Here is a 19,297-nt window from a genome sequence, read left to right as displayed (position 1 = left end):
CTGAGCTCCCAGGGCATGCCTGCAGGCCAGTCTTCCAAAAGCCTAGATGGCCCTGCTGACCAGCAGCTCACCATCTAGGCCAGTAGGAGTCCCCCAGGGAGTGCCCTGGCTGGCCAACAGCCAGGTCACTGGCCACCCAGCCTTGGCCAGGCCTGGGCCTGTTCTCCCCCCGGGACCTCCTTCTGGGGAGCCCTTTGGTGGGGCCCTGGGAACAGGCCATCCTGTTTCTGTAACGTCTGGCTCCCAGCTCTTCTGGCCCAGCTCTCTGACCTCACACATACCAACTCTTCCCTTCTGCAGGCACCGCTTGGAGGAAGGTCAGGCCACCAGCTGGTCACGTCGGCTCAAAGTGTTCCTCTGCTGCACTCGGACGAAGGACTCGCAGTCAGTAAGTATCGGGAGTCACTTCCCCCAGACTCACATCCTGTGATTCAGGCGCCTTTCTCTGCGTTGGCAAAGCCGAGTGGGCGGGGCTGGTTGGAGGCACTGGGTTTCCAGTGCAGGTGACAGCCTGCTTCTATGGCGATCCGGTATTCTTCACCCGCCAACTCCCCCCAGCCTGTAGAGCAGCCTTGGAACAGAGTTTAGTTTAAGAGATGAAATGCTCACAATTCAGACAACCTGAAGATGGAGGAAAGTAGCACATCCTCCACAGCATGGATTTGGAGGGCACAGCGATGCCATGTAACGCTTAGCATGGTGCTGGGTGGCGCACAGTCAGCCCTCACCGACCAGCGCTTTGAGGAGTGAGCAGAGGGGCCGGCCTCAGAGCGCCAAGCACTGCAGGACGAGGGCAGGCTCAGCTGTGGGCGGCCCTGGGGTGGGGCGGGAGGCAGAGCTCTGCAGCACCAGGAGGGACCTTAGAGGTCATCCAGCACCACCCCTCGTTTTGCAGATCAGACAGCTGAGGCCCAGAGAGGTGGAGTGACTTGCCCAGCATCCCACAGCTAGTTAGTAGCAGAGCCAGTGAGGTCAGGAGACCACTCCTCCCGAGGCAGACAGCAAAGTGCCCTCCTCGGAAGCCACCGGGAAGCCTCGCGTGGCTCGTCCTCACCAGCAGCACTGGTGACCCGTAGAGTGAGTAATCCAGTGAAGAAAGCCCCTGAGTTCCCGGGTGGGCGGGGAGCACCCTGTGGTCTCTCGGGGAGGTCCGAGGGGTCATGGTCAGGGTCTGGGCTGCAGGCAGGCCATGTGAAGGCAGGGAGCAGTCCCCTGGCAGGTAAAGGCTGGGCCTGCCACCATGTGGAGTGCCTGGCCCCCCTCTGTGGTCAGAGCCTGGTGGAAAGGCCACACCTCACCAGGAGTCCTGAGCATGGGCTCTGCCGGACACGGATGGCCCAGGCACTTCTTGATCAGCTTGTGTGGTGTCCCTTAAAAACTTGAATTGGACACCAGCATTTGAAAGTCAAGGCTGTTTATGTGAACTCCCGTACTCCCCGATCTGGCGACTAAGGCTCTCCTGGCTGGTCAGCGGGAGCTGAGCAGCAGCTGGTGCCGTTCGGCCCTTGGGGCGTTTCAGATGGCAGCGCTTGGCTTTTTCTTATGAATGCGAGACACTCCAGGGGGAGGCAGAACCTGTTGTCATGAGTGGGTTCCCACCTTGGCTTCTCCTGACAAGATAGGGAAGATGGGCCAGCTCCAGCGAAGCAAGGTGCAGGGGAGACCCAAGCCCACCAACCCACAGGACTCACCGCTCTCCCTGCTTCCTGCCCTGAGGCTCAGACACAGACTGTCCTTGGGCCAGGGGCATGGAGGAAGTCTGGGGGCACTGGCCCGTGATCGTACTCCTTCTTGGGCACATTGTGGGAAGCCACTGGGCCTGTGACCCCTGGGCAGCAGGTGAGGAGGCCCAAGGCTCCGAGGTTGACAGAATCCTTAGTCTTCCAGAGTCATGGCTAGTGGTCAGAAGCAGCCAGGAACTTCGTTTGGCTTTTCCGCTTGAGAGAAAGTCTAGAGAGAGAGAAGTCAGCACCGTCCAGGCTGTGGCTCCTAATGTCTAGGGAAAGAGAGGAGGAACTGGCTCAGGTGGCCCCGGTGTGTGGCAGGCGGTGCAAGCCTTGGGACCTCCCATGGGAGGAGAGGCCCAAGAGGTGCAGGAAGGGTCAGTGTGGTCCCAGATAGCTACTGCCAGTCCTGTCAGGGCCCTGAGGGTCCCAGCCGCACAGGGCCACCTGGGGCCAGGCTTGGCTGGTGCTGCAGAGGTGCAGGGGTAGAACTGCCCTGAACCTCACTCCTGGTCTCGTGTCCCCCCTGTCTCCCTGCCACTCCTCCTGCCTTCCCGGACCTCGTAGGATGCCTATTCAGAAATCGCCTACCTCTTTGCTGAGTTTTTCCGGGACCTCGACATCGTGCCATCCGACATCATCGCTGGCCTGGTGCTGCTCCGGCAGCGGCAAAGGGCCAAGCGCAACGCGGTGCTGGACGAGGTGAGCCCCTGGCAGCCAGCCCCTCTCCCTGCCCCTGCTCTGGCTGCGTGGCTTGCCCACCTCACAGGCCCTGGAGGTCACTGCCTCCCCGTCCCCAGCTCAGAACTTCAGCAGCCACCATACCGCTGCTGCTCGGTGCCCTCCATTTCTGGGCCATGTGCTTCTTCCAGATTTCCAATCCACGGCCCAGTTGTGACATCAGCTGGGGCTTCAGCCTCCTGCTTTATCCCCATGTCCCATTCCCGTGTCCCTGCCAGCATACAGTCAGGTCTCACATCTGTACAAAATCCTTCCCCCCGGGATGGGTCAGGAAGGTCCCCAGGGTCTGATACTTTGGGCAAAAAGGGAGCAACTAAAAATATGGGGACACTTCTGGTCTTGGAGCACTGGCTGGATCTCGGAAGAGCTGGAAGCCACCTGCTCCTTCGGGCCTCTCAGGCCTTTGGAACAGGCAGAGCCCTGGGGACTGAGCTTGGGGATGTGCCACTGCCCGTCTTCACATGCCTGTTTCACAGGCAAACAATGACATCTTGGCCTTCCTGTCTGGGATGCCAGTGACCAGAAACACCAAGTACCTCGACCTCAAGAACTCGGTGAGTCAGAAGTCACCCCCTGTACGTCTCACCTCCCCCACCAGTTCCTCCCTGTGCCGGAATCACCTGAGCAAACACCTCCCACCGCCCTCCTGCGTGGGCCACACTACTGCCCACCAGCTCCTGCTCAGCCCTCTAGGGAGCCTCCTCCCAGATCACCGCCCCACCCCACCAGCCCCATGTCATGCTGCTCTACAAGCAAAACCCCGAATCCCTTAGCCCGGCTCCAAGACGTTTGGCCCTGGCCTCTTGAGATGGCAAACCACCTCCCGAGGGTGAACTGGGATATCATTGCTGCCACTGCTGTCATAAAGGCACTGGGGCGTAGCACTGTGGTTTCCAAGCCTTTTAGTAACAGAGCCTTTTCTAAGTGCCTAAGTGGAAATCCAGCGTGTCACAGGAGAAGGTGGTGCCACCCTGTGGCAGCAGAGCCCTGACCCAGCTCACTGTGCAACCTCGGCTAACACCTAGCCACAGCCCTGCCGAGTTGGGCACACCTCTGCTCAACTGCTGGTCACTCTGACCTTGCGCAAGTCCCTCATCCCTCTGAGCCTGTCCCTGCAACTGTAAAATGGCCCTGGGCACACTTTCCTTCCCGAGCTACGGGAAGAGGAGCTGTCCTGAGTCTAGTCCCAGCACAATGCCATGGGTGACCAAGAGGCCTCAGCCCTTGGCTGTCTCATCATTTATGAGAGCCTCAGGTTGGGCCGGGGGTAGCTCTGTGGTAGTAGAGTGCTTGCCTAGCATTCACAAGGCACGGAGTTCAATCCCTGGTACTCCCCCCAAAAAGCCCAGGCCCCATCCCTTTCTGTCTCTGCTCCCCAAAGTAGCATTTGCATCCTCTTGAAACAGCCAGTAGTCAGCTGATTCTGCTTTCCAGGGAGACAGGCTTTCCAGCCCTGGGCAGAGGGGCAGGGCAGGCAGAGGGGCTGGGTCCCCACTGCCTGTGGCACAGGCTGGCAGCACCCCGCCCGCTGGCAGGGTGCTCTGGAGTTGAGTAACTGCCTCTCCAGCTCCCTGGCTCATTCCTGGAGAGCAGACAGAGGATGCGGACGCTTCCCCTCTGGGCCCTGATTAAGGCACTACCTGTTCCACTTCACAAGATGACTAATCACCCTCCTTACCTTTTACAAGAGGACTAATTCCTCTAAATGCCGCAGTCCTCCTGCTGGAGGCTTTGCTGGGACACCTTTTCCCCGCCTCCCTCTCTCCCGGTGCTGATAACAACCATGGCGTCCGCAGCAGCCAACAGGCCTGCGACCTATGGGGTTTTAAACTGACGCCTTTCTTTAGAGTGATCCCAATCTCCCCCAGACGGCCCTCCTCCAGCCCGAGCCTGGGACTCCATGAGTCAGTCATACCAGGTACCTGCGGGCCAGAGAGATGTGCTGACTTCTTGCCCAGTGTGGCCCACCCTGCTGCCCATAGCCAGACACTCTGGAGGGTATTGGAGATGCCAGGGCCTTTCAGGGTTAAATTCCCTAGCAACAAAGTCCCTTGGCAGGGCTTGACTGCTGAGGTGGGGATTGCCACACTGCCCCTGGCCCCTCACTCTCTTCCTTCTTGGGAAAACAAGCGAGGAAATCGATCCAGTGCTCTGAGTGATTTTCTGTCCCCAAATCGTTAATTCTGAGATTGGAGCGACAGGACAGGTCCCAAGAGATTCGTGTCCTGGTTACATGGAGATAATTAGGGAAATACAATTTTCATCTAGAGGCTTGGTCCCTCCTCCAAGGCCTGGGTCCCACACCGTCCCCGTCCGTGCACCCCTCCCTGTTGGGGAGCGATGGCCAGGCTCCCATCTCTGGGACTGTTGGACTGAGGCTGCAGAGCCCCCCCTGCACCCTGTCTTCCAGCACGAGATGCTGCGTTACAAAGAGGTCTGCTACTACATGCTCTTCGCCCTGGCTGCCTATGGCTGGCCCATGTACCTGATGCGAAAGCCCGCCTGTGGCCTCTGCCAGCTAGCGCGGTCCTGCTCGTGAGTATCCTGCCCTGTCCCCAGACACAATAGTGCCTTCCCTCCCCACCAGTGTGCAGGGCGGGGCTAAGAAGATGAACCAGTGCCTGTGGGCTCTCCCACTGAACTAACCGGGGGCAGCAGACCTTGCCCTGCCTCCACCTCCCCCCGGGCCCAGCGGATTATCTTCCTGGGCTTGGCCGGGCCTCAGCCTTCCCCTCTGTGTCGTCCCCAGCAGCAAAGCTGTGGGCTTGGGAATCACAGCTCTCGGCTGTCCAGACTGTCACTAGCAGCCTTGAGCAAATTGGTCTTCCTCTCTGGGCCAGTTTCTGCATCTGTAAAATGGGGATGTTGATCCATACGTCATGGAATTTTTTTAGAGGACTAAATGAGATTCCACACAGCGTCTACACTGCTGGATCCCTTCCCCTTCCAGCTCTTCTTCTGCCCCCTCAACCATTCCCTCCTGCCCACGTCTCCCCTGCTCTTGGCTTCCCTCCTGTGCTCTGCCTTTCCGGAAAGACTTTCTTGGGAGGGAGGCCCTGTCCACAGAGGTCTCTGGAACCCAGGAAGGCCCTTTAGTGACAGGCTCCAGCCCTCTTCCCAGGGAGCTGGGAGGGCCTCAGCTCCAGATCTAGCCTATGACTTGCCTCTACCCTTAACCCAGGCCTGGGGGTGTTCTGTGCCCTAAGTGGGCCAGAGAAGGGCTCCAGGAAGAAGCCGCCCGTCCTTGGTGGCTCTGCTGTCAGCCCATGCCAGGTAGAAGGAGGACAGCTCCCTGGGCTCCTGTTCCAGAAAGGCTGGCATGTGAGGCAGGAGCTTGTCCTCGACACCCCTGTCCTGGGGCCCTCCACAGCCACACCCACCCTGCAGTGCCCACTCTTTCTTCAGAAAGCTGGGTGGCTCTTGGGACTTGGTTCTCGGCAGGCCCCTGGCAGCTGATCAGAGGTAACCAGGGCACCACGTGCCTTTTCCCTCTTTGCCCGCTGCACATTTCTTCCCTCTGCCCTGTCCTCGTGGGAGTCCCAGCCAGGGCGGAGCACAGGGCCAGCAGACTAGAGGCCTGGGTTCTGGCGGGCCCTGCTTCGTCACTCGTGGCAGTGTGGGGACACCTCCTGGAGTCAGTTTTCTCATTTATAAACAGGCGGCGCCTGCCCGTAGGTTGCTGTGGAATCCAGGGTCCCTGGCAGGCAGGACCCTGGTGCTCTGCCTGCAGCAGGGTCGTGTGCATTTGCGTGTGCATTCTTTATGCCCCACGGAGAGCATGCAGAGTCCTCGGGCCCTGGGTGGGCCCAGTAAGGGCTGTGGGCTGAAGGCGAGGCAATGCCAGGCCCAGGTGTGCAGCCAAGGCCCTCGGACAGGCCAGGGGGCGGGGCGCTCTTCTCCGCCTCCCTGCCTGCCCGTCCCAGGCCTGGCTCCAGGTGGCTGGAGGAAGAGGGACTGCCCACCACCCTGGGGCCTGGGCCTCTCCCTTGGCGGCAGCTCCCCCCCAACAGGACAGGAGAGCCAGGCCTGCCCGTGCTCAGCCCCTCTGGCCAGCTGGGGCTCCAACCCTGCCCTGGATATGTGGCAGGTCTTTCTCCCACAGACACAGAGGCTGGTGCCCAGGCTTCAGAGACCCAAGGTGGCAGTGCTACCCTCAGAGACACTGCAGGGCTGCTCGCATCCAGCCTGCTGCCCCTGCCCCTTGGTCGCTTCCTCTGGCCCTCAGAGACCCTTGTTTAGAAGCAGCCCTCACTGGAGTGGGGGAGTCCACATGTACTAATGACCAGTGGTGTACCAGGCCCTTTCTGAGTCTTGGACCTCTGGCCTCACACCAGCCTGAGGACGCAGCCATGGGAGGAAACTGAGGCTCCTCCAGGCCCATGGAATCCAGAAGTGACACGAAGGATTCAGACCAGATCTCCAGGTCACACTGTTATAGCCTCATGCCCAGCCCAGGGGGAGAGGACAGCTGTCTGAGAGTAGGAGCTCGCGCCTGGCCTGGGGGTGGTGACCTGGTAGTGGGGGCTCCCTCCTGGCCAGTGACTGATGCAGTGTGTCTCAGAGTGGTGTCCACACCGACCCCGTAGCTCCCAGGTCTTGCCTCAACCCTGAGTTTCTCAGTGAGGCCTGTCCCCTTTGGGAAGTGGCAACCCTGCAGGTACGGCTTTGGGAGAAGACAAACCTCTCAGCATCAGGGACATCTCGGGTTCTTAATAAAATCTCAGCTGTCATCTCAAGATAGTTGGCAGCCCTTGTCATGTGCACCATGGGCTCCAGGCCAATCTGTTGGGTGCTGGCTCCCTCTGGTGGCCCAAGGAGCAGTGATCCCCAAATGGGTGCTCCATGCAGCACTCATTCACCCACTTCTGTGGGGAGCCCCGTCTGTGCCTGGCAGGTGTTGGTGTTGGGGACATGGCTGTGACCCCCACAGAGCAGACCCTGCCCTGTGGCACTCAGTGCTGAGATAGTACGCAGACAAGGAAATGTGGAGCGTGTGTGTGGAGGTGCTTTGGAGGAGCACAGCTGAGTGTCTCACTGGGATGTGAAACGCTGGGGTGGCCAGGGAAGACCTCCCTGAGGCAGAACGTTGAACAGGCCTGGGAGGAGGGCATGAGTGGGGAGAGGAGAGGGAGGCACAGCCAGAGACCCTGGCCAGCGGTCAGGAAGGCCCAGGTTCTCTGTAGGCAGGAGCGTGTTGCTACACGTGGGGTATAAGTGGAAAAGTCACAGGCTTGGCTTATCTTCAACAGGTCATTCTGCCACTGAGTGGAGAACATAAGAAAGTGTGGGAGAGGGGACCAGTCAGCAGGCCCCTGTGCTGTCCCCAGGCAGAGAGCCTGGGGAGGGAAGGAGGCAGGATCTGGTTTGGAGTCCGCAGGCAGAGCCAGACTTGCATGCTTGAGTGGAGTGCGTGGCGGAGTCCAGGGTGGCTGCCACGGGGTGCGGGCGGGCAGATGGGACTGGCCTCGTCAGGCCTCTGAGGGGAGATGCTGCACGGGTGGTTGGATGGGAGCACCTGGAGGCAGGAGTGGGTCTGGAGGTTCCTGGGCACTTCCTGACATGTACAGCTCTGGACTGGTGAGCACACAGAGCAGCCAGGGCAGCTGCAGGAAAGGGGCCTCGGTGCCAGAGGACAAGGGCCAGGAGCCCAGCCTACAGAACACTCCTGGGGCGGGGGGCCTCCAGCCAAGCTGGGAGGACCCACGGGGTCAGGTGCTGCCAAGAGAACAAGGAATGAGCACTGGGAACTGGCCAGTGGGCTTGGCAACGTGAGGTCACCAGGGTGCTGAAGGTGGATGGAGCGGGATGCCCGACTGGAGTAGGTTTGAGGGGCTGGAGGAGAAAGCGGCACCATCAGCGGTTCCCTGGCCCTGAACCGCCCGCCGCCTACCCCTGACCAGGTGTTGCCTGTGCCCTGCGCGGCCCCGGTTTGCCCCTGGAGTCACCATTGAGGAAGACAACTGCTGTGGCTGCAATGCCATCGCCATCCGGCGCCACTTCCTGGATGAGAACATGACTGCGGTGGACATCGTGTACACCTCCTGCCATGACGCGGTGAGGGGCTGGGCAGTGGACAGGCCAAGTTGGGGCCTGGGGTCGGGGCAGGCAGTTCAAGGACTGGGACACAGAAGCCACCCGTCCAGGTCAGTGGGAACCCTCGGCTTAGCCAGCACTGGCCACTGCAGCCTCCAGGCTATCCTGGGGGGCAGTGAGGAGGCAGCCCCCTCTTCCTCCAGACCCTGGGCCCACACCAGTTCTGGGGCTAGGAGAGTGGACACCCTCCCAACACCCAGTGCTGGCCCCACTGTAAGGGAAGGGGGGAGCAGAAGCACAGGGAGGGGCAGAGGTGGATCTGGGCTCAGCAGTGGGATGGACAGTCAGGACAGCACAAGTCAGAGAGGGGCCAGGAAGGCAGTGAGGCCCCTGTGCGTGGGACAGAGCACAGAGCCACTGCCAGGAGTCCTGGCCCTGGGAGGGATTAGGGCTCAGTGGCCAGCGGAGCCTGATTGGAGCCAGGAATATGGGTTTAGGTCCTTAGGTCCCTTTCCCAAATCTGATCCCATCCTGGGGCCCCTCAGTCTCACAAGCTGCTGCTTTCTAGGTCTATGAAACCCCCTTCTATGTGGCAGTGGACCACGACAAGAAGAAGGTTGTAATCAGTATCCGGGGAACCCTGTCCCCTAAGGTATGCCACCTGTGGCTCCCCCCACCCTGGGGTGCCTGCCTGTCTGCTCCTCGCCTCCTCAACCACCCCTCACCTGCTCCTCTCTCCCCTAGGACGCCCTGACTGACCTGACAGGCGATGCTGAGCGCCTCCCTGTGGAGGGCCACCGCGGCACCTGGCTGGGCCACAAGGTACTGGCCTCGAGTGTCCCCAAGGGCCCTCTCCTTCTCTACCCCCAGCCCATAGGCCTGCTGTTGGGGTCCTTCCTGCTCACTGGGCCATGGGAGAGAGTGCTCAGGGAGGCGGGATTAGTCTGGAAGGTCGTGGCCCCGCACGGGAAGCCCTGTCTGGCACCCAGCCTAGAGCCTGCCCCAGACACCCCTGCTCTGGGCCTCTGTTTCCTCATCCAGGTGTCCGCCAGGCCCCACAGTCTGGTTGACACTAGGACCTAAGTGGGAAATAGGCAGCACAGGGCAGTGTACTGTGGGTCGCTGCTTTTGCTGGTCCCTGGAGGCCTCCTCTCAGCATCCTGCTGTGTTCCTCTCGTCCAGGGCATGGTGCTGTCAGCTGAGTACATCAAGAAGAAGCTGGAACAGGAGATGGTCCTGTCCCAGGCCTTTGGGCGAGACCTGGTGAGTGGCTTTCCGTGCCCCCGGGCCCTGTGCCCGCCAGCTTGTCCTCCTCCAGGGCAGCAGAGCCAGGAGAGCGTGGGTGAACGATGGCCTTCCCCTCCTCCACTGCCTCCCAGCCCCTCCTGCGCAGCCCCTTGGGCCCCCTGTGGTACCAGCTCCCCCGAGGTGCCCTGCTTGTCCCTGTAGTCACTGAGTGCCTGCTCTGGGCCAACGCTGGGGCTCCTGCGCCTCGCAGCTGCACAGCCGTGTGTCCAAAGGACATTTTATGGAGAAGCTCAAAATAAAGAACAGAACAGCAAAGAAAATAACCACCGAGCAGGTGGAAGGTGCGCTGCTCTGCTCGACTGCGATTGGAGCCCAGCCCACCACCCTCCTGGCTGGGCCGGCCCCCGGTGCTGCCTGCTGCCCCTTCCCTGGCCGCAGAGACCCCAGGCTAGGCGTTGGGGCGGAGGAATGGAGACAGGTGCCCAAGTGGCTGTAATAGTGTTAAACCATCGTAGTGTTAAGGTCAGATCAGGGAGGGCTTCCCCACTGAGGTGCCCTGGTGAGGACAGACCCCCTAAGCAGTCACTCTGTGGGAACCTCACTTGGTTCCCCTCTGCCTCAGCGTCCACATGGCACAGATATGATTCCAGGCCTCTGGGAGGACCCCTCTGCCTCCTTGGTATTAGCCAGGTCAGTGAGCCGGCATGGGACAAGGCTCTCAAGCTTGTCTTGATCCCCAGGGCCGTGGAACCAAGCACTACGGCCTGATTGTGGTGGGCCACTCCCTGGGTGCAGGCACAGCGGCCATCCTCTCCTTCCTCCTGCGCCCACAGTACCCGACCCTCAAGTGCTTTGCCTACTCGCCCCCGGGGGGCCTGCTGAGGTGAGCTGCTGGGGTCTCAGAGTTGGCTGTGGCAGGCTGGGCTCTGGGGCTGAGGGCTGGGAGCTGGGGATTGGCCAGTAAGTGGAGAGTGTCGGTCGGGTGAGGGCTGTGTGAAAGGCCACGTGACCCCAGTCCTACCCTGGCAAAGCCTCGTAGGCAGGAAAGACAGGGATGGGAGGCCTGACCCAGCCTTGCAAGTTCCCTAGGAGCCCGGAGTGCGGGAGTGGGGGTGTGCTCCTGGCCGAGCGCCACCTCGGGGACACCACGTCCTCCCTGTGGCCCGAGCTCCTACCTGGGCTTCCCTTGCAGTGAGGATGCTATGGAGTACTCCAAGGAGTTTGTCACTGCTGTGGTTCTGGGCAAAGACCTCGTCCCCAGGCAAGTTCCTTTCCTTCCGCTGTGACCTTGTCACCTGGCCTCATCTCAGTCCCTAGACCCCAGGTCTCTCACTCAGCCTCCCAGCTCCCTAGGTATCCCGGTGCTCCCTCCTTGCCCTTTCTCGCCTGGTGGTGAGAAGACAAGGGACGGGTGCTAGCCCCACCCTGCATGGCCTCTCTCTGCTCTGCTCTGCTCTGCTCTGCTGAGCTGCAGACTCCCCGCCACCCCTGACCTTGGTAGACTGGTCTTGTTCCTGGAGACTAGGCATGGACTACTCCCCTGCCCCTCTCTAGCCCCTGACCAGGCCCGGCTGATGCCATTCTGCCTCCTCCCACAGGATTGGCCTCTCCCAGCTGGAAGGCTTCCGCAGACAGCTCCTGGATGTCCTGCAGCGTAGCACCAAGCCGAAGGTGAGCGCCCACCCGGCACCCTGGCCCTGGGCAGCCCTGTCCGTCCCTGCCCTTGTCCCCTGCTGGTCCCTTGGGACAAAGCACAAGACCCTCAGCATCTTGAGCTCAGCCCATCCGTGTCACCTAGATGGGAAAACAGACTCAGCCTGGGAGGGACCAGCCTTTGCTCACATAACCAGTGGTCACCATCTCAGAACTAGAAGCGAGGGCTGCCTGATCCCCGAGGCTCAGTGCTTTGAGCAGATTAAGGAAAGTTCTGCTCCAAAGCCCATGGAAGCTGGCCAGGCCCAAGGAAAGCTGGGAGTCCCCTGGGGAGGATCTGGGCTCAGCGTGTTCTGATCTTCTGCTGGGGCTAGAGGGCCAGCCCTTCTAATATGCCTCAGGTGTCAGAGGATGTTGGTGGGCTCTTCCTGTGCAAAGTGGCCTTCAATGCATCAGGAAGGTGGAGTGGGGTGTGGTCTGTGGCCAGGCACCCTGGGGCAGGCCCCCCACAGGTGGAGGCACACTTGGGCTCTTTGATCCTCTGTGAGGTCACCCTCCCTTAGTTCCCTGAGGTAGGCCCTTGCCCCATTTGCCATTTCAGCCCACCTGCCCAATTTCCAGGTTTGGTGCCTGTGACCAAGTGTACAGACCGGGCCATGGACCAGGTCCCATGGGCAGGGCAACAGAGCTTTATGGGCCTGTGTCTGCCTGGAGCACCTGGTTCTGGGGAGGAGGATCTGCTCCTACCAGACCCAGGCCTGGGCGTCATCAGGCCAGAGGCAGGTGGCTGGGACCTAACCCAGAGTTGGCCAGGCCTGGTGGGTACAGCTGGCCCGAGCTGAGGTCTGTTCTGCCTCTTGACTTGTGGAATGACCTAGAGCCATCCTTGCCCTCACTGGCCTGTCTCCCCATCCACTAGATGAGGGCTTGGCTGATCTTGCAGCCCCTTGCCAGCCCTGAAATTCAACAATTCCATGTCATCTGTCCTTGGCATCTTATTGGCCATCTGGCCACCGTACACCTCAGCCACTGCCTCTTCAGGTGGGCACCGACCTTTAATGCTCCGGCCACTGCCCTTCCCCTGCCCGTCACCGTCCCCTCCCTGCTCTCACCTGTTGAGCCCTCCTTCCGAGTGCCCTTGGCCCTGTCCACTCAACCAGCGCTACTCAGCTCTGTTCCTGTCTCCCCTGCCCCACCCAGTGGCGGATCATTGTGGGGGCCACCAAGTGCATCCCCAAGTCAGAGCTGCCCGAGGAGGTGGAGGTGACCACTCTGGCCAGCACACGGCTCTGGACCCACCCCAGTGACCTGACCATCGCCCTTTCGGCCAGCACCCCGCTGTACCCGCCTGGCCGCATCATCCATGTGGTGCACAACCACCCTGCAGAGCAGTGCTGGTAGGTGCCGCCGGGGTCTGGGTCTGGGTCTGGGTCTGGGTCTGGGTCTGCTGCTGCAGGGCCTCGCTGGCCTCTGCGTAGCTACTTCATGGGCAGGGGCAGAGACTAGAAGGTGATGGCCCTGGACCCCACGAGGCGGTTTCCCGGCTTCGAGCCCTGGAAATGGAACAAAAGGCCAGCCCAGGGCAGGACTCCAGGCTCCCTCTCTCAGTCCCGGCCTTTGTCCCCAGTGTCCACCCTGGCCAGCTTACAGCTCAGTGCTACCTGGCCTCACAAGGGATTAGTTAGCAGACAGTGTGGGCAAGTACGGCGGCAGGGCGAGAGCACAACACGAGTGGGCCAATAGACAGGCCTCACGCTGCTTCCCCCAGAGGCCTGGGCCCTGGGCTCTTGTACCCAAGTGAGCGGATGACCTGGCCCTGCCCAGGCTGGAGCAGGTGTGGCTCAGACCAAAAATGGGCAGGAGGCTATAGACATTGCAGCTGGGCCCTAGGTCAGCCTCTCCCAGGCTGAGGGTGAAACAGGAGCCAGGAGCCAGGTCTAGGGACAGTCCTGCTGACCAGCTGGGCAGGAGGGCCCCAAATCCATCCCAGCCTTGCCAAGCAGGGGCATAGCACAGAGCCTCCTCAACCCCTCACTGGTCCCATGTCCCTCTGTCCCCCTCAGCTGCTGTGAACAAGAAGAGCCCACATACTTCGCTATCTGGGGTGACAATAAGGCCTTCAACGAGGTGATCATCTCGCCGGCCATGCTGCATGAGCACCTGCCCTATGTGGTCATGGAGGGGCTCAACAAGGTGAGCTGTGGGCCCCACAGAGAGAGGATGCAGCCACCTCATCAGAGCACACAGGGGCCTTACAGGCAGGGTCACTGTACCCCTTCTACCAGCAAGGGGTAAGGGGGCTTAGAGAGGTCAGGCAGTGAGCCAGGGCCCCTAGGTGGCCCTAGGGGGACCAGAAAGGCCAGCTCACACCCTTGGCTCTTGCCAGTCCCACATCACCCCACAGTAGGACCTGTCCCTGAGCAGGCTGAGAGACCCTGAGGGCTGCCTGGCACTTCGCAGATGCACAGCCAAGCAGGGACAGCTTCAGCCACCACCAGCCACACCAGCCACTGAAGGGCTGAACACAGAGAAGAGGCTCTCCAACCTGTGGGTCTGTGGCGAGGTGTCACCCGTAGTGACACCTTCCTTGAGGAGCAGGGCCCTTGCAAGGAGGAGCATGGGCCCCCAGTGACCCAAGAGGCTTTTGTCTGAGAAGCAGGCTGGGCAGGCTGCCCCTCCACCGCCAGCCTCCCTGTGCTGTCCCCAGGTGCTGGAGAACTACAACAAGGGAAAGACAGCTCTGCTCTCTGCTGCTAAGGTCATGGTGAGCCCCACAGAGGTGGACCTGACTCCTGAGCTCATCTTCCAGCAGCAGCCGCTGCCCACGGGGCCACCCCTGCCTACCGGCCTGGCCCTGGAGCTGCCAGCTGCAGACCACCGCAATAGCAGCGTCAGGTGAGTCACGTACCCAGGGATGGGTGCAGGGACCGTGTGTGGTTTTGGAGTGCGAGTCCATGGTGTGTCCTAGACCAACGTACGTTCACAAAACTCTCACATGTGCACGGGAGGGTCAGACTAGCCTCGCTCCCGCTCTGCTCTGCCTGCCCCTCAGCCTGCCAGCACTGAGTTGTGTCTCAGAGATTCCTGTGTGGGACAGGGAGGGTCTCTGCACACAAGCCCACAGGTGCCGGGCCACACGTTCATTGACACCCAAGCAGCTAGACACGTACTTATCTGTACGTGCATAAGCCATGTTGCATTGAGCTTGTGCAGGCACGGTCATGTGTGTACAGTCATTAGTCACACGTACACATGTGCATGAACCCCATACAGACACGTGCTCATGTGTAGGACACACACAGACAGGCAGAGAATGTACATGGGGCCATACCTGGACAGGCAGACGGGTGTGAGTGCACACGTGTACCTAAGCCAGACACAGGCGCAAACGCAGAGACACAGTGTGCACACTTCCTAGGCAGTGATGCTTCCAAGGGGGAGTGGCCCTGCCTTTCTGGAACCCTGGCCCTATGCCTTTAGTCACAGATCTGGCCAGGAGTCTGCTGAGAAGGGTGGTCAGTGCCTTGTAGGAAGCCCTGGACACCTGTCCCAGCTTTTTATGCGTTTCCTACGGTAGCAGCATGACCAGAGGAGGGAGCCCGTGTCTGCTGTCAGCCGCGATGACGGCTCAGCCACCCACTCCTGCAGGCTCACGTGCAGAGCCTGGGGTGCCAGGGCTCCCTGTCCAGCAGAGGCCGGCACCCACCACAGTGTGAGGAGGAAGTGACGGCAGTCCTAGGAGTGGCAGTCCTAGGTGGGGGCAGGCCCTTTTCTCCGCTTCCTTCTCGCCCTGTCCCTCCCTGTATTCCCATTCCACTGTCACCTCATGAGTGACCTGGGGCAGTCAATCTCTCAAGGACTGTGTCTCCCATAAATATAGTGACTGGCATGGTGCAGGGTCCCCGGGCGGCACTGCGAGCTCTAGTGCTCCAGGCGGATTCTTCGTCCCCTGGGCCTGCTGGGTCCAAGCCCACGTCAGCCCTGTCTCCATCTTGGGTTCTTGCAAGTTCATTTTTAAAAAACAAGGCTTCCCTGCCCCCACCATTCAAGGCAGCTGAGTGAACTGCCCCCCGCTGCCAGCCGGGCTGTCTCCTCTCTCCCCTGAGCCCCCTCTCCCGGCCCTGCCTCCTCTGCAGGAGCAAGTCCCAGTCTGAGATGAGTCTGGAGGGCTTTTCCGAGGGGCGGCTGCTGTCCCCCGTGGCTGCCGCATCAGCGGCCCGCCAGGACCCCGTGGAGCTGCTGCTGCTGTCCACCCAGGAGCGACTGGCTGCGGAGCTGCAGGCCCGGCGGGCGCCACTGGCCACCATGGAGAGTCTCTCGGACACAGAATCCCTGTACAGCTTCGACTCGCGCCGCTCCTCGGGCTTCCGCAGCATCCGCGGCTCCCCCAGCCTCCACGCGGTGCTGGAGCGGGACGAGGGCCACCTCTTCTACATCGACCCGGCCATCCCCGAGGAGAACCCCTCCCTGAGCTCGCGCACAGAGCTGCTGGCAGCTGACAGCCTGTCCAAGCACTCACAGGACACACAGCCCCTGGAGGCAGCCCTGGGCAGTGGCGGGGTGACTCCTGAGCGGCCCCCCAGTGCGGCCAACGAGGAGGAGGAAGAGGCCGGAGGAGAGGGCGGTGGGGGGCCGCCCCGCGGGGAGCTGGCGCTGCACAACGGGCGCCTGGGGGACTCGCCCAGCCCCCAGGTGCTGGAGTTCGCGGAGTTCATCGACAGCCTCTTCAACCTGGACAGCAAGAGCAGCTCGTTCCAGGACCTCTACTGCATGGTGGTGCCCGAGAGCCCCACCAGCGACTATGCCGAGGGCCCCAAGTCCCCCAGCCAGCAAGAAATCCTGCTCCGCGCCCAGTTCGAGCCCAACCTGGTGCCCAAACCCCCACGGCTCTTTGCTGGTTCGGCCGACCCCTCCTCAGGCATCTCGCTCTCTCCCTCCTTCCCGCTCAGCTCCTCAGGGGAGCTCATGGACCTGACTCCCACAGGCCTCAGCAGCCAGGAGTGCCTGGCCGCGGACAAGATCCGGACTTCCACCCCCACTGGCTGCGGGGCTAGCCCTGCCAAGCAGGATGACCTGGTCATCTCAGCACGTTAGTGCCCCAGCAGCTGCTGCCAGGAGCAGGAGGCCCCGTGGGCACCTGGTGGCCGCCCCCAGGCCAGGTGGCTTTGAGGAGAGGCCCCCAGTGGTCAGTTAGCCTCAGGCATGGGCATTGCTGCTGAGCTGGGGGTCTGCATCCCTACCTCAGCTTAGGACTCCCTAGAGCCCAGGCGGCTGGGGTCTGGCCCTGCCATGGGGAACGATGGGGGAGGGCAGGGCACAGGGAGGAGGAGCCAGGCACAGGCTGCTGGGCGGGCAGGCCACACTCAGCCCTCACAGCTCGGCCCCCACAGGCATCCTGACACCCCCGGTTCCAGGGTTAGCCGTGGGTAAATGGGCTCTGGGGGTGGAGAGCAGCCCCTCAGCAGGTGTTCTCACCAGGCCAGCGTGTGCCCTGGCCACCCCCAGATCTGGTGCCTGCTGGCCAGTCCCCTGGGGTGACCTCCATCAGGTGGCCCGCAGTGTTGTAAATGTTTACAGAAGCTGCTGGGCTTGCAAGGCCCCATGCCCGGTAATGTGTCCAGTAGCCCCTCTAGAGGGCCCACGAGAGCGGAGGGCTCTGGAGGAGGGGGTTGGGACCTCCCTTTTTCTGCCCAGAACTCCTCCAGTTGGCCCCCTGCCCGAGGTTCCTGGGCGCCCCTGGCCTGCTCCACCTACCTGCTACTTCCTGGCTTCCACCTTCTACCCCCGGGACCCTGGCCACTCGAAGGGTGGTGGGTACTGCCGCGACCACCCCTGGCTGCAGAGTCAGTGTCCTGGGAGGAACGAAGGCAGCCGAAGTCCCTTCCTCTGAGGGTCCTACCTAACTCCTTTATGTGGACCCCACCATACCTAGGCCTCTGTGGGCCCTGGGATCTGAAACCAAACAAACCTCTGCCCCACTCACCCCGTCCTCGATGGCCTGGGCTCCTTCCTGGGAGCTGGCCTTTCTTCCCACCGCCCTCCACCCTCAGTGTCCTATTGGTGGGAAGTGGGGCCAAGAGTGGGGTATTGTGGGACCTAGCTGGAGACCCTCCACCCCCCACCCAGGGGAGGGACCAGGAGGGCCAGGGGCTCAAGGCTTTCCCAGTTTAGCCGAAGGCCCTCATTGGGGTTCCTTCCTATTGGGTTCGGGAAGCAGTGGGGAGGCAGAACCCAGCCTTCCCTGTGAAGCAGGTGTTGGGGAGATTGTGCATGCTAGTGTCAGACGAGTGTGTGCATGTGCATGAGTGTGCACCGTTCCTGAGGAAGGGCTCTGGAGGCTGCCCGCCCTGCCTGCCTGCTGCCTCTCCCACCCTGCCCAGGAAACAGCCAGTGTGAGGTGGCGCCACTGGACAAGCTCCCGGGCTGGCTGGGCAGGCGCACTGATGGCCCACTTGTGCCTTCGTCTCTCGGAGGCATGGTGCCCCCACCCTGGTCCCACCCCAGCCTCCTTGGGCCACCGGAGCTCCCATAAGTCCCCCGTCTCATGAGCACTGGTACCTGGTCCTGAACCTCAACACCCCCGAGCTGGGCTGGCCTGGATGGCTGCCCTAGGAGCCCTTGCCCACCCTGACAGATGGGGACAGAGACTGGGAGCTGGGCCTCCCCTCCTGCTCTGCAGCCCTGCCCTTACCAGATTCCAGGCACCTTGTCCCCACTGAGGCACGGCCTCAGCCCAGCACAGAAGCAAGACAGAATCTGACTCCGAGGGTTTAAAAAACTAGACAAATTCTTAAATTAGACAAAGGTTCCAACAAGAACCTGGGCCAGTAGCAGGGAGAGACTTGGGTCTGGCCTTTTTAATTCCTCCTCTTCTGGGTGGGTCTGGGGACCTCTAGGGTGGGTGTGTCCCCCCTGCCGCGCCCAGGACTGAGCCATCAGGGACAGACTCCCCCACCCCCAAGGTTGTAGCCACACCTGTACAGGCTTGGGGATGGGGCAGGCTTGGACTCAGCCCTGGACACCCAGGGTCAGCCCACCCCTCACCTGCTCCTTCCCTGCCTCGCCCCTGAAGGATGGGCCTGCTGCACGTCTCCCTCAACCCCACGTCACATCTGGGGGGTCTGAGCCACCCCCCTCAGCCCAGCTTGGCTCAGACTGACCCCACACCATCCCCCAGACCCACAGCACAAGCTCCCCCAGCCACCCGCTGGCCTGTCCTCCCAGGGGCCTGGGTGACCTCTGTATGCAATGGGCAGTGAGCCGCCGGGCCCCACACCCTCGCGCACTCTACGTGCCATTCTCCCCTGACCTTTTTTGTACTTAATGTATGAAAGATCCACACTAATATTGCTGTAAAAAGGAGAGACAAATTAATATAGCTTATTCTATAAATATATCTGTATATAAAGGTTTCTGTATATTGTATAGAGCTGTGTATAAACTGGATGTAGAAGCACACTGGGCGCCTGGCGTGATCTCTCTTGCCACTGGGTGGGGACTTGCTTCTCAGCGCGCAGTAGAGTTGGGGGACAAAGACCCCTGCACCTGTTCCCTTACAAACCCAAAGCCTAAGGGAGACAGTCAGGTTCCTGGGAACCTAACCTGTTCTGACCCCAAAGATAACTGGGAGTTTGGGTGGTTTAGGTGCAGCTCAGCCTGTGGCTGAGTGCTGGCCCAGAGCTGGCACAGTTCCCCTGGGTCTTATTAAAACACGGGTGCGGGTTTGGCAGGTCAGGGAGGGGCTGACAGCCTGCATTTCTCACGGGCCTCGAGATCCGCCAGTGCCAGGCCCCGGACCACACTGTGTTGCTGCAAGGGGGCAGAAGCCCCTCGAGCCCCGCTGCAGGAGGGAGCCTCTGGCTGCTGCCTGAGTGAGACGTACCAGGGGTTTGCGTCCA

General features: G+C 61.4%; 1 protein-coding gene across 2 annotated transcripts in view; it reads left to right on the top strand.

The window, feature by feature from the left end:
- Dagla (diacylglycerol lipase alpha) overlaps positions 1 to 18,857 on the top strand; it is a 68,698-nt gene extending 49,841 nt beyond the window's left edge. For both annotated transcript variants that reach the window (XM_071616116.1, XM_027944585.2), the window contains exons 6-20: positions 301 to 388; positions 2,292 to 2,426; positions 2,942 to 3,019; positions 4,876 to 5,000; positions 8,366 to 8,519; positions 9,067 to 9,150; positions 9,243 to 9,320; positions 9,681 to 9,761; positions 10,487 to 10,629; positions 10,939 to 11,007; positions 11,345 to 11,417; positions 12,600 to 12,796; positions 13,463 to 13,592; positions 14,107 to 14,294; positions 15,536 to 18,857. In XM_071616116.1, coding sequence (XP_071472217.1) covers positions 301 to 388; positions 2,292 to 2,426; positions 2,942 to 3,019; positions 4,876 to 5,000; positions 8,366 to 8,519; positions 9,067 to 9,150; positions 9,243 to 9,320; positions 9,681 to 9,761; positions 10,487 to 10,629; positions 10,939 to 11,007; positions 11,345 to 11,417; positions 12,600 to 12,796; positions 13,463 to 13,592; positions 14,107 to 14,294; positions 15,536 to 16,493 — 2,581 coding nt within the window. In that variant the 3' untranslated portion in view covers positions 16,494 to 18,857. The remainder of the gene's footprint in view (positions 1 to 300; positions 389 to 2,291; positions 2,427 to 2,941; positions 3,020 to 4,875; positions 5,001 to 8,365; positions 8,520 to 9,066; positions 9,151 to 9,242; positions 9,321 to 9,680; positions 9,762 to 10,486; positions 10,630 to 10,938; positions 11,008 to 11,344; positions 11,418 to 12,599; positions 12,797 to 13,462; positions 13,593 to 14,106; positions 14,295 to 15,535) is intronic.
- The last annotated feature ends 440 nt before the right edge of the window (positions 18,858 to 19,297 follow it).

This window comes from Marmota flaviventris, chromosome 9, assembly GCF_047511675.1.
Source record: "Marmota flaviventris isolate mMarFla1 chromosome 9, mMarFla1.hap1, whole genome shotgun sequence".
Taxonomy (NCBI): domain Eukaryota; kingdom Metazoa; phylum Chordata; class Mammalia; order Rodentia; family Sciuridae; genus Marmota; species Marmota flaviventris.
This window is presented reverse-complemented; position numbering and strand designations above follow the sequence as displayed.